This window comes from Syngnathus acus, chromosome 9, assembly GCF_901709675.1.
Source record: "Syngnathus acus chromosome 9, fSynAcu1.2, whole genome shotgun sequence".
Taxonomy (NCBI): Eukaryota; Metazoa; Chordata; class Actinopteri; order Syngnathiformes; family Syngnathidae; genus Syngnathus; species Syngnathus acus.
The window spans coordinates 5,251,473-5,265,899 of NC_051094.1; the positions used below are offsets into that span (position 1 = coordinate 5,251,473).

The 14,427-nt window shown below is 45.3% G+C and overlaps 1 protein-coding gene across 2 annotated transcripts in view; it reads left to right on the forward strand.

The window, feature by feature from the left end:
- Positions 1 to 14,427, forward strand: part of si:dkey-215k6.1 (transmembrane protein 132B) — a 75,000-nt gene that overhangs the window by 31,824 nt on the left and 28,749 nt on the right. For both annotated transcript variants that reach the window (XR_005098692.1, XM_037258096.1), the window contains exon 4: positions 6,092 to 6,235. Coding sequence is in view for 1 of the 2 variants with exons in the window: in XM_037258096.1 (XP_037113991.1) it covers positions 6,092 to 6,235 (144 nt within the window). In the remaining variant the exon portion in view is untranslated. The remainder of the gene's footprint in view (positions 1 to 6,091; positions 6,236 to 14,427) is intronic.

Here is a 14,427-nt window from a genome sequence, read left to right on the forward strand (position 1 = left end):
AAAGCACACACAGACACACACACTCACACACACGCACACACACACGCAAATTGTAAAGAGACTTCAAGCAGCCGCAGAGTTCCTGACTCCAAAAAAAAAAGACGTGAGCACAGAGGCGTGCCTGTGTCTAAATGGAGCGCTCCTCTGTCGTGCAACAAGCAGCCAGGCGCGTACACAATCAAAAGCGGCCATGCATTTGCATTTCAAGCGCACGCCAAACAAGCACATGCGCTTTCCAAAAGCAAAAAGCAACCACCGGTGGAGGCCTCGCGCGACGCAGCGGAGCGCCGTGACCAATCGGCTGCAAGCTGTCCAGTGCCACTCCCGCCTGAAGTCAAACTTGACATAAAACTTATTTGAAGCAGCCGCTCGTCTCGCCGATGTGACCGAGCGAGCAACCACCTCGATTCCCGCCGCCGGCTGGTTCGTTAAAGCTAATTAGCCGCGCTAATATGCCCATTAGGCCGGCGAGGACATCAGATCGGCTGTTATGACGGAGTAATGGACCCAGACGATAAAAAGAGAAAAAAATGCTGTTGCGCTTTGCGTTTCTTCCGCCTGCATGATTTTCGGCCCTTTTATCGGATGTCACCGATCGAAATCAACAGAGCGATCAGTGATAATAATACTCCACACAGTGTGGTAATTGTACTAGGCTAATTTGCTATCAACAATCCAACATGCAAAATGATATTGTATGGATGATTTCTTTGTTTTGGCAATCGAACTAGTGTTCTTCTGTTTTTAGCAAAATCTAGCTTCTATAAATGCATCGGAATCCGCACTCTTTGCGGTCGTACCTAACGAAGCGCGTAAAATGGCGGCGGCGTGCTAAAATCAAGGCAATGCAAAAGCATGGAACGATGGTGTCGGCGGGGGAAGATGACAACTCTGCGTTTGATGCGCCGATGCTACGGCTTTTGTTTTACGTGTTTACAGGCATGAAGCACGAGCGCCTTCCCCTGCCGTGCTAATCTCAGATTGAAGCGTCAAGTCCTTTCACGCAGTCTATGTCTGTCGTCTTTTGTATTGAAAGAACATTGCTGCTGGCTATTGTCCGCTTCTATAGGCGCCACTAAGCTCATTTATGCCCATCTGTATTTTGCTCCTTGCATTGTTTGATTCCCGGACACCCCCACCACCACCACCCCCCCCCCTCCTATTAGCTTGATTAGGGATGTGGCTAATTCATTAAAGTAAGTTTACTATTTTCTTGTGGTTAGCAGGAAGGACTCACCTCCGCGGAACATGATTTGGATACCTTACGCACGCACTCACACACAAATAAAAATCATCATGATATGTATTTGTCGTGTTGACGTTAAGCATCGTGTGCTCAAGCGTACTCTTGCAGCTTGCCAACTTTTGGCCTCGCCGCACTCCAAACAGGAGCAGGTCCTTTCCTGCCAATCATCGTCGTCTTCTGCTTCCTCTTCTGCGCTTTCTCCTACTGGCCCAGCAGGCGCCCGGTCACGCTGTCATTGCCGCTGCTCAGCGTCAGCAAGATGTTCACTTTTGGCCCCCCCAAGATGACAAAAAGGAGGCTTGATCTCGCTGTACAGCTGCGTGTGTTACAGAGTGCCTATGTGCGTGTGTGAGCTATTAGTCAGATTAGAGCAGCAGCAGAAGAAGAAGAAGAAGAAGAACGTGGTAATGAGTTCTCCAGTGGAGAGCGATAAGAGGCAGGCCACATTAATAAGACGTCCGGCATGGCGGGACGCCGCACTTGACGACATCGCATGCCGACAAATGGAAAGATTGGATCACATGTCATAGGAGAGACTTGTCTTCCTGGTTTGTAAGCACATATAGCAGATGTTAGCTTAGTTTAGCTTACAACGTCAGCATGATACAACAGAGTCTCGGCTTGGATGCAACTCATCGTTTCTCTCCCGCCCTCAGTCTCCTCATGGGTAAAACAAATTGGGCTCTCTGATATTCAATTCTCATCTTCTGATGCATGCTAATGCTAGCTTAGTCTGTCATCCACAGTCTCTACTTTAGTGCATTACTCTGGCTCACGGCTGCCCTTTCTCAGGAGCTGCCCATAATCTCATTTTTGGTCAAATACAGAAGACTCTCTATAGCTTGTTTTTGTTGCCATATTTAGTTCCCAAGTTACCTTACAGATGTAGTAGTAAACTCCACACTCATCATCTTGCTGTACCGTTCGGCGCTGCCCTGAGTCTCCTCTTAGGTAAAATTCAGGAGACCTTTGTTGTCCAATGTTGTTCAACGACTTGTTCTGGCATATGCTATCAGCATTGTTGTAAGCCAAGAACTTCTCCATGCCGCCCTTAGTCTCCTCTTGGATAAAACTCAAGAGAAAGTCATACATCGAAACAATGGACCTTTTTTTTGGGGGGGGGGCATGTTTTTTTGCAACACAAGCTAATGTTGGTTTACCTTGTTAGCAGCAGTGATATACTCCACAGTCTCCATTTTTCTGTTCCTTTCAAGATTCAAGAATTTTCATTTTTCTGCTTTTAAGTCTCTGCACAGATAAAACTCAGGTTATCCTCATGCTCTCCTGTTCCTGTTTTCAGCGTGTCTCATTGCTACAATCAACATGGGTTGATTTGCTTTTGTTTTTTTTGTTTATGGGTTTTTAGGGGGGGGGGGGGGGGTCGAGACAAGTGACGTGTTCTCGGCCCAGAAGGAAGGCCTGCTACAAGCTCAGTGTGAAAGGGGTTATCCGGATTCGTTGAGAAGACAGCATCAGCAAAGTCAAATCTTTGTCAGCCTGTCAGACTGAGCGGCGTCAGGTTCAGGAAGCATTTGTGTGGCACTTACATAAGAGCAACACAGCGGGAGGAAGCCAGAGCTACGGGGGAAGAAGATGAAGACGAGAGGGACTCGGAGGAAAGGAAGGAGGTGCGAGCGGGATGAGAGCAGCGAGTAGGTGTATGTTGAAAGGATTCCGGGGGAGCTCTGAGAGGACGCCAAGTGCACCTTCCAGGAGGAGACGACTCCAAAGTCTGGAGATGGAGCAGTTTGCCTCAAGTGCACAGTCTTTCCGTTATGATCTCAAACTTGCTATGGAACAATGAACACGATGGTGCTTTGGAAACACGGCCGGTAAATTCCAGCAGATCTGAACCGGGTCGAAATGTCAACTCAGCTCAATCGTCAAAGCGGTCCCCATTTCGCTGAAAAATAGGGCGACTAGGAACTTTTGAGAATTACATCTTATGTATGAGTTAGGGTTAGGAGTCTCTGGGTTGAAAGTAGGATTTATCATAATCGTTAGGACTAGTCTCTGAATTAGGCTTGTGTTTGAAATTAAGGCCAGGCTGTTGGACTTGAGGTTAAGTTTTAAATCTTATGGTTCCAGTTAGGGTGAGAACTTGGAGTCAGAATCGGATGACGCTCGAGTTGAGATTTGGGCTCTTGCTCGTTTAGGTTTTTGAATCCATTGAACCAACAAACTGCACCGTTGACCCGTTTAGCAGTTAGCTTTCCCAACCATATGCTTAAATAATAGTGTCGTAGAAGGATGAAAACGCTAGCGTAGCAACAGGACGGCTGTTATCACGGCAAAGCACCTGGACGAGGGAGGTAGTGACGGACCGACGGCGGGAGGTGGAACAGACCTGTCCGTCAAAGACAATCGCCGGCGCGCAGAGAGAACAGCAGTCAGTCAATTTGTTTATCCGCCAGCCGCTTGCGCATGTGGGAAAGGTCACCGCCGCCGTCGCCGCCGTCCATTCGTCTGACTGTCACTTGCCGCCCTCTTGGCGACCTCACTCAAGATGGCTTCTTTTTGCCTCGCACGCCTTCCAAAAAGGCCTGAGTCTGGGCACACCCGATGGAACTTGTTTCAAATACGTTTCATGATCATTCAAGCCAATGTTGTTGACCTTCAGAACTTGATTTTTTTTCTTTTGTTTTTTGTTGCGCACGTGTGTCACCTTCACAGTGCTGCCGTTAGCTTCACTATTGTGCCGTTGTCCTCCTGCCCTCAGTCTCCTTTTGGATTAAACTCAGGAGAGCCTCAATCTCATCTGTTTTGCATTTGTTTTCCTTTTAGTTTTCCAACAAATGCAAATTTTGAATTTATCGTGTTTGCTGCAGTATTCCATTTTGCTAACCTCAGTCTCCTTCTTGATCAGAGACCCTCATTCGTAATTGTTTTTTTTTTTTTGTCGACGTGGCCTCTTCCATCACATTTTCAAATTGTCTGCTGTAGTCTCCACTCGGCTGAAAAGTTCTAATGTCTCACCAGCTTCATTTGTTTTTTGTCCAAATGTCTCGTTCCGACATGGGCTGTCATTAGACCCAGTGTTCTGCTCCACAGTCTCAGCATTGCTGTAGCGCTCCTGCCCTCAATCTCCTTATGGATAAGCTCTTGCCAACTGTTGTTTTTTTTTTAGTTTATCTCTCGAGCCCACGTTTTCAGTAGCTGCGTTTTTAAACATCCCAGTCTCTGCTTTGTTGAAATGCTCCATTTCTTTACCGCCCTCATTCTCTTCTTGGATAAATCGGAGGAGAGCCTCATCTCTCTTAGTGTTGTTGTCGTTTTCTTACCCAGCTCACTGCACTTCGTTTTTGCCATTTTCTTGTCCTTCTACCCTCAGTACCAACGTGGATAAAAAAAAAAAAAAATCAAAGGCTTTCTCCTCTTTTGTGTTTGTCATTTCCATTGTTATCCCACGCAGAGATAAGGTACGTTTTCAATGGTGTTCTCACTTGCCTTGATGCCTTTTTCTTTGCATGGCAACGGGGACGTGTTATTTGAATTCTCAACGTCTTGCAGTCTTTTCAAGTACGCCACTTAGGCACGTGTTGTATGCGTGTGTGTGAAGAGCACCGTTGTCGCAAGCTGCCAAGCGATGTGTGCAAACGCATAAGCAAGTTTGAAGTGTTGTTGAAGAACAGCCAGCGCATGAGAGCGTTGCGAAAAATATTTATTTTTTAATTTTAGATGACAGTAATGGAACCCCGATGCGCCACATCTTTTCCCGCGGCAGGCGACTGACTGTTTTAACCTTTGCGCCGTGCTTTCGATTGGCGCGGAGAGCAACTCACAGAGACACGTGCTTTTACCTCTTTTAGGGAGAGCTCTTGGCGTGAGACGAGAGCATGAACTGCAACCACAGCAGCCATTTTTTTATTATTATTATTAACCAATCATGTCGTTCAAAAGTAAGCACAGGCAGGATTTAAAAAAAAACAACAAAAAAACTCCTTGTCATGCTCCAGCGAACCAGAATAGAAAATATCTTGGAAATGTTAGCCTGCAAGTGCACAAAGCACCCCCCAAAAAGGCCAGTTCAAAGCAAGATGGCGGACGGACGACCTTTGTCTGTTGGTCTTACCGCCTTCCCGTGACCACATGCAATCAAAAAAAAAGCAAGCAATCAATACAAAGCACATCATTAGAGCATTGACGGCGGACTTTACTTTTTTACAACGAAAGCCTTTAAGGTGAGCAAAAAAACATTTATAGGAAATATTAAAAGAGCTCTGTGCGTGTGTGTGTGTGTGTGTGTGTGCGTGTGTGTGTGTGTGTGTACTGCAGCAAGTTGATTAACAGCTTCAAGAGCCAGGAATTTTTTTTTTTTCTGTCCGTCAAAGCAAACGTGTTTTGTCCCACTAATGAGTCATTTTTGAAAAGTATTCATTCACTATATGAGAGCGATGTTGAATGTTCTTCATCTCCGTTTCTTCCTATAGGAAATAATGTGAGCTGAAGGCGGAGGAGGAGGCGTGCGTGCCTGGGTGCCTGTGCGTGTGATGTATTTGGCAAGACTTGAATCAACAAGCGCATAAAAATAACAACAACAAGAAGAGGAAGAATAATGATGACATTGTTTTGCTTCGTCTTGTGTCTCGAATCCAAATCAACTCCAGAGTCCGTGGAGGCGTTTCGTCTCTGCCAACGCACGCACACTTGACGCACGCACGCCGTACCACGTCCAGGCAGAAATGTTTGAAGCAGATATGCAAAGACACCATAATTTGGTTTGAAACTGCAGTTGTTTTAAAAATGAAAAGCTAAACTTGAGATGCTGATTTGAAACCCTGTGGTGTTAGCATTTGTTGAGCATTAGCATCGATCAGCCATTGTGGCTTTTGTGGCTGTGTGCAGGGTTTGGTTCCAGTCGGGCATCAGCTTCCTGGCGGTGAAGCCCAGCGACCTGGTGGCCTGGGAGATCAAACAGGAAATGGCGCCCGGCGGAGGCTCGCTGGCCGTCATGTGCCAGAGGAAATCGTTTGCCACCGCCACCGCCAGGTAGAAGACGCACGCGCACCACCCACTGTTTTCTACCCGATTATCGTCAAATGTCGGAGAGGCGCTTTTCAGCTTCTCAACCGGGGAATCTAGCATATGGGTCTAGTATAGTCACCTCGGATGTTAATGTAGGAATGTGGAAAAGGAGAACGGTTGCCTGTACTATACTTGCTGGCTGCAAATCTCACAGCGACAGTGAAATTGTGACAATCGAAAATGGATGCATACTCACAACGCAACAGAACAGAGACAAATTCCTCATTATTCAGAGAGCTTAACGACAACGTGGGAGTGTAAGACCCGCACACAGGGACGCGCACACAACACACCAGATACGCACTTCTAATTATTACGGGAGCTTGACGACGAGTTGGAAATGAAACATCTGCGCACACACGCGCCACACAAGCAGTGAGTGCGATCGTGTGGGCTGGCTGGCTGGCGGGCTAATTAAAAGGATCTGATGGGTATTAATCTCTAATGAGATATTAGCACATTTTTTATGAATGAGCGTGGGAATTGATCACATGGCTCCATCCACGCTCAGAACAAATCCTACGCTACGCACCGAATTGTTGATGTGTACAGTCGAGCCGTCCTCCGCTAATTAGTAATTAATAATTATCAATTATATATATATATATATACGTATACATATATACACGTATATATATATTAGCGGGCTAACCATGATGACGTCATATGTTGGGAATAACTTTGGATGTTGAGTCAAATATTTGATCGAATTTCACATCGTATACTGAAATATGTGTATGATTAAGCAATCGTATGTTAGAGGTTTGACTGTGTATATATATATATATATAATTGATGTTTTGAAAGTACTCTAGCTTTGAAAGCCTAATCCTCCATTTTTGAAAACCCTAATCCTTGTATGAGAGCCAAATGTTGGGTTGAAAGCTCAATTTTGTTAAACTGACGTGGTTTGAACTTGATTTGCTTATTTGTGTTGTTCCGATTGAGAATGAAGAGTTTCTTTAAAGCTCCCGCATGCGCACGTGTACATGAAGTCAAGTCACAGTGTTTGCCTCTTACGTGAATAAATTATGATAAACCCATGTAAGATTTATGAAACGTATGACAGCAGCGGATGAATAAGCCATGTCGTCACGTCGAGCCGGAGACGTCATGTTGGTCTGGTCACGGTGTTGGCAAATGTTTTTTATTTGCACTTAAAAAATGTGTATATTCTCTGGTGTTTGGTGTAACTTTACATGGAATCTACTTTAGTGTGAAGTCGGACCGAACCATTAATAAAAATCCAGCCCCCCCCTTCAATACTGCAATTTAATATGCAGTTATATTTTCCAAGGTCTCCTTCCCATGCAAACAAGATTGGATTTATTTTACATAAATGTTTTGGTCTTATGCGTTAGGCTTACGCTTAAAAAGTCAAAATAAGCACAAATGAATATGATAAACAGATGATATATTCCACTTTTTTTAACTTACTTTGATTTACTACATGTTCAAAATTCTTTATTTACACAATAAAATGCATCCGTTCCCACAATTTTCATCCTAAATAAATAAATTTATTATCAGATTTATCATTTCTTAATTGAAATAATTCCCTTGTTAAAGTATGAAAAGTCAAGCCTATTGTCCGAGGTTGGACACGTTGCACTTTGGGGACGTCTTGTCCTTCCAAGTGACATACTTCACCTCGTCTCAAGTTGACATTCACGACTCTTGAGCGCAATCAACGCCTCTCCCGAAATTGTTTTGTAGTCCCGCATAAAGCCAAATGGTCTCGACTCACCACCATTCACTTGAAAAAATAAATGCCTCAGCCCAAATAGCAAACTATGGATGGCATGAAAATGCATTTGTCCTTTAATATTATTGCTAGCCAAAATAAACGCAGGAGTCTTCTTTCGCAAGCTTTGTGCATTTGTGCGAATAATAAATGCCTCCTTCAACTCCAAATGCATTCTATGAAATTGTGCATACATTTATGCAAATAAATACATCGCATACAAAGTCACGGCCCCCTCCCCATACAAGCCGGTCCCCCGTCGGCGCCAGCCTCCGAGCTCTGACCCGCGTGTGCTAATTACCGCTCTTCGGTAGGCGAGGCGTTCGCTAGCTTAGCATCATTCTGTCACTCGGTGCAATGACCTCGGCCACCTGGGCGCGCTCCATCACACGCGTGGGAGAAAGTCGCTACGCAGAGAGGCGCCCAGGAAATATATGCTTTGTGATATTTTTTTGTAGGTCACGCTTAAATAAGCCTCACGCTAGCCGGTCCCGCTGCGCTAACATCCCATTCCTCAACGCCTCGCTCGCAACGTCTCTCGCCCTGTTAAACGCCCTTGGGAGCGGGGCGTCGCAGCGTGTGGCGGGTAATTAAGCGACCTACGTGGGACCCGCCAGCAAATTTCTTTCTCCGTTGGATAAGTCTGGCATTATGTACACTTCTCAGCCAATCATGAAGCCAGAACCTGCAACGTCATGCACACATTAGCGCTAGCGTCATGCATATCCTTGGCACAACAATGGCACTCGCTCGTTCGTGCGAGTGTAACAAAAGGTCATTGTCCGAATTTTCACAAGAACCTATAGTGCATGCAGGAATGGCGATTTGTTGGCATTTGATGCGCATGTTATAAATCCATGGAATTGTTGTCATGATTGAATACAGATAATTTAACGCGGCCATAGTGTTGCCTAATTATTTGCATGACGTAGCGAGTTCTGGCTTCATGATTGGCTGAGAAGTGCATAATGCCAGAAGTATCCTGCGGAAAAAAATTTCACGACCCGCCGCGTTCCCACCACCATCCATCCTCACAGGACGGGCGAGGTGTCGCACTCAACGAGCTAACGCTAATCCCGCACAAAGTTTACATTTTTTTTTGCCTATTTGCACATCTAGCCAAAAGGCAGTGGTGTCTCAAATAGTCAACATCCATTTCAAAAAATAAATGTCTCTCCTCAATGATCCAAATCTGATGAAGTCAATTAGTTCCACATTGAGCGAGGGCGCCGTTTTGATCGGAATGAGAGTATAACGCAAATAATCTACTCTAACATCAAATAAACACCTCCCTCAAATGTCAAAATTTGATGGCAAGGAAATCAAATTAGTTCCACCTTTAACTGAGCGCAGAATCAAATGACACTTTGCCCTAACTTTTGCACCACTTGTGCTCTTAAAAGAAGTGCCTCCCTCAAACATCAAAATGTGAGCGCAAGGAATTAAAGTTTGTGGTTTTCGCGATTAAAATAAATGCCTCTCACGAATATCAAAAATGCGACTGCAAGGAAAGAAAGGGATCATTGGTTCGGCCTTTAACTGGACCACATTGATCTGAGCCAGGGATAAAACAAGACGCAAACACTCTCTTCTCTCGTGTGCATTGGGACCACTAAAAACAATGCCTCCCTCAAATAAATCCCCTCTTCTGTTTTCCATAACACAACGTGCTCATCCTCCTTTTAGTTTTTTTAAATGTATTTGTTTATTTGGGGTGTTCTCCGGCTTTCTCGCCGGAGAAGTCGCGCGGCCGCTGTTTATTCGATTCTTTTCATCACGTTCATCAAAAAGGCAACATCCCAAGTCGTTGAATAGCGGAGAGTGCCCCGACGTGCACCAAAGGCGGCAAACAAGCCAGTCACAGTGGCCGAGCTGAGAGTTGCAATTGCAGATGTGCAATTTTGGGGCTTTTCTTTTGCGTGAGACGTTCGCAAGTCATATCATGCGCAGTCAGCAGTACGCGTTTTGTCGTTGCTTTTTGTTTTGCTTCCTGTGTGTTGCGGAGTGGCAGCCTTTCATGCACTTTCCAAAAGCTGGCGGCGTGTCGCTGTCACTTATGGGTGGCCGCTGTCAGTACAATGTGGCGGCGGGGGCTGTCGACAACACCTGCGCTCGTGTCAACCCGTCCCTCCCCTTCCCAGGACGCGATCCCCCCTCACCCCGCCCTGCCTCCGTTTCATTTCTTGCTGTTTAGCCGGCGTCTCTCTCATTATCTATTTCCATCTCCGTTTGGCTCTCTTAACAAGGCGCTTCCCGTGTGTCTGTCTGGCGCATCTGTTGATTACCTAATGACCTCACAAACATGCACACGCAAAAAGAAGGATGAGGCTGCCTCGCATCGTCGCCGTTCACAATCGGTCGTCAGCGATGATCTGCCATCGTCGCAGAAAAAATTAATTGTGTCATGAGATTTGCGGAAAGAAAAGTTACTTTAACTCGTCATCACTGCACTATAACTCAAATAATGGTTAGTTGCGGCCCTACTTGTAATACTTGGATATTCCTCCAATTTATTTTTTGAACGTATAACATCTGTGCGCATGTTTCCTCCCATTTGATGAATTTTCACTTTTGTGAAAATACAAATACCTTTGAATATCCAAAGAAACTGTATCTGTGTGGTAAAGTTTGTGTTTATTTGGTCTTGCTCTTCGCTGCCCTTAAAAAAAAAAAGCCCATTGTGGCTTTGAGTGTCTCCTTGAGCAGCTTTAAGGTGTCATAAAATGGATCTGGGAGCCGCTTGTAAGAATCAGCCAAAGCATCCGAGCCCGGGCGTCTCGTGCGACGTTAGGCGTAAAAACATTTTTGGCTAGTATGAGGCGAGGAAGTTTGTTGGGGAAGGGGGGGGTCACGCTTGTGGGTCGCCCATTAAACATGCAGACTGATGTGTCCCATTTTAGCCTTTTGGACCGCTATTGACTTTTTTAAAAGCGGACACGGCGCAAACCGCTGGTGATTAACGGCATGATTATGTGTGCCAGGATGCCCATTAGCCCCCCCCCATACACACACACAGGTGGCACTTTGCATGTGTGTGTGTGTGTGTGTGTGTGTGTGTGTGTGCGCGCATCAGTCCAAATGCTCCCGAGACTAATTATCAGTCAGGTGTGTCATCTTGCGTTTATTTGGGCCGCTAGGGCGCTAACAAGCATTTTCGCTGCCTTTGTTTTTTTTTTTTCCCCCCTTTCCCTCCTTTCCGTGTTTTGCCAGCTGTCTGCCGTCTTTCCTGTGCGGCCGGGGCGTCAAATGAGAAAGTGAGAAAGTGGAAACGAGCAGAGTGGCTGGCTGAGGGTGGCGGAATAGCAGAGAGGTGGCACAACGCATTCTGATGAGGAGGGAAGAGAGGCGGCGTTTTGTTTGCGACAAACAAACAAAGAGGGCGAGGCGAGGGCGAGGCGAGGGCGAGGCGAGGGCGAGGCGAGGGCGAGGCGAGGGCAGCGTCAGGAACATGAATAAGCAACAAATCCCACCCGCGTCAAGCACGTTCTTCGTCAAGAGTTGATTGAGTCGCCGCACATGGCCTGCCTTGTTGCTAGGCAACCACGTCATCTGCCAATCTCGCTCGTGCGTTTCATCTCAGACTCTGGAAGTTTTCGAAGTGTTTTGCATCCTGTGTTTTGTTCTTTAAAGTTGGCTTGAGTCAAGTTTATGCTGGGTTTTTTTTTTTAAGAAAAATATATCAGTATCATATCATCCATTTTGTTGGAATACAAAATTAATTTGTTATACTGTTTTCTATTTTTATATTCCTTTGTCAATTGGTTTTATCCCATATTGGAACTGAATAGTTTGATTACTTCTATTGTAACAGTCTATTTATTATTATTATTATTATTATTTAACCCAGTGGTCCCCAACCTTTTTTGCACCACGGACCGGTTACGTGTCAGAAATATTTTCGCGGACCGGCCTTTATATAAATAAATATATTTATATATTTATTATTTAAATATTTATATATATAAATAGGATGAAATAAAATGATACGACTGGCATAAAACCAAATATAAACCACATAAAAATAAAACGTTGAATTAGTGGGAGCACCGAGCTCTTTTCTCAGAAATGAGCCGTTCCCATCTAGGCGTAATCGGAGACAATGACACCCGAAGTGGTTAAGGTTTGTCTTTAAATGCAGGATGCTTGGTCTCCATGTGCCGAAGCAGGTTTGAAGGCTTCATTGCCTCGTTAGCTAGCCTTTCGCCACATATGCGGAGTGCACTTGGCGCGTCAGAGTCACCTGTGGCGATAAATCCATATTTTAAGTAGGACTCCAGAAATGTTCTTTTAAATGCAGCTTTCCTTTTCTTAGAAGTCGTAGCCTCTTCTTCTTCAGTGTCCTCATTGGACGTTTCTCCCATTCCGAAGAAGCTTTCCAAACTTCTCTGTTTCTTGCTCATTTTTGCTTGCCTCGCGGGCTTGACTGTGGTGACATATCACGTGACCGAGACGAGCGCCCTGTGTCAAGAGTCCTTATTTTTCAGATGCACCGACAGATGTAATTGGGAGAGATTCGCCAAATCTTTTATATTTTTCAAAATAAATTCTTACTCATTTTTGCTAGCTTTGCGGGCTCGACTGGGGAAACATGTCACGTGACCGGGACGAGCGTCTTAACCTGAATGAATTGATCGTCAATGAAAAAAAAAAAAAAACAATTTTTTTTTTTTTTTTTTCCTGTGCGGCTCCGCGGCCCGGTACCAAGTGACCCACGGACCGGTACCGGTCCGCGGCCCGGTGGTTGGGGACCACTGATTTAACCCATCTATTTTTTGTACAAAACAACCCAACAAATTGTGTTTTTTTGCAAAATAACCCAAAGTTGGGTCAGTCCAAGTTTTCACCGAGCAATTTTAAGGGTACAACATTGAAATAGAATATTTTTCATCTGATTTTTTAAAAAATGTTTTTGCCCCTGCAGTCATAATGTGAAATTTGTCATCTGCAAGATGTTCTCCACACCAAAGCCACTCGGGCACGCCTTGTGCAGCGGCAACACAAAAAATAACATCTTCCACTTGTTTCTTTGAAGCACGTATGTGTCAAAGTTCATTCACTCGATTCGTTTTGCTTGCATGTAAATATTCACGAGAGAGCGGCCAGATGTGCAGCACAAGGGTCTTAACAATGGGGTCATTTGTTGTTAAGCCCCCACCACTGCCCCCGGCGGCGACATCGCTTCCGTGTCACAACACAACGTGTGTGTGTGGGGGGCGGGGGGCACACGAGCCACGATATGTACTGCTGCACAGACGTGTGCGCGTCGATAAGCGTGAATAATTTTGCAAAGACGAAGAGATGTCTGGCCAAGTTCTAACCTCATGTAGTTGACTTGTTCCAGTTTTGTGTTTCATGGCAAGACATCAAACTTGGCTGCCATTCCCCGCCCACATCAATTGATAGGAAATCATATTCCTCACAATTAAGCATCAGCCATCTGTCGAGTGTACTTGGTTCAAATCTGCTGGAAATTGGATCAGGAGGCATTCACCTGGAAATGGCCAATTTGACTCCAAAAAGCCTATTCAAAGCAAAATTGCACACCTCCTGTGCTTTTTCAGACAGTCCTTATTGAGACTATTTTTTTCTTCTCATGATAGAGTGGCTGACCATGGTTTTGGAAACCCTAGCAACGTGAAACATGGCCAGCTTGTCTATCATGAGTATAATAAATAAATAAAAATAATACTTTCCCCCAAAATATACAGCTAGTTTTGGAGATCTCAAGTGGTGGCTGTATTGCCTTAAATAACCAAACTTTGATGGTAAATGTATTTAAAAAAAAAAAAAAGAAGAGATTTTGACTCTTGGTGGCACCCTGGGGGGTAATTTCAGCCGCCCCCTACCCCGATGAAATTGTGTGTGAAGGTCCATTAAAATGTATAACCGGCACGAACTGGCCGCTAGCCAGAGCGGGTCCAAAAAGCGGGACCCCGAGGCTCACCGTTGCTTATGCTCTGATTAGCAAATTAGCATGTCCCGACAAATGGCCATGACATCAGCGTGAAAGCTAACGGAAAAAGGCCATCGAGCGGGGGCACTTGGCGACATTTTGTGCCACCTCATCGTTAATCAATGCTATGCTAAGCGCCGCTAAGTGGCTGATAATGTGCTTTTAGGGAGGCACGCACCCCCAGGTCGGCCCCCAGGTCGGGCAGGAAGTGAGCGGGACCGGGTCACTGTGACAGGGTGACCTTCGCGTTGGACAGAATGCCAGCACTCCGTTTTCACTTTGTCTTTTAAACTTAGTCGTTGATGAACACACCGCTGTTGTGAGAGTTAAACTTGTGGTGTTTCCCTTGAATTAGCATCCTGCATGGAGGGAAGAGCGTGCGAAGGGTGTGCACATGCAGTTTTCAAATGTTTCTTGCACTTTTAAAACCTATGTCTCCCTCAAATTTAGTTGAACGCA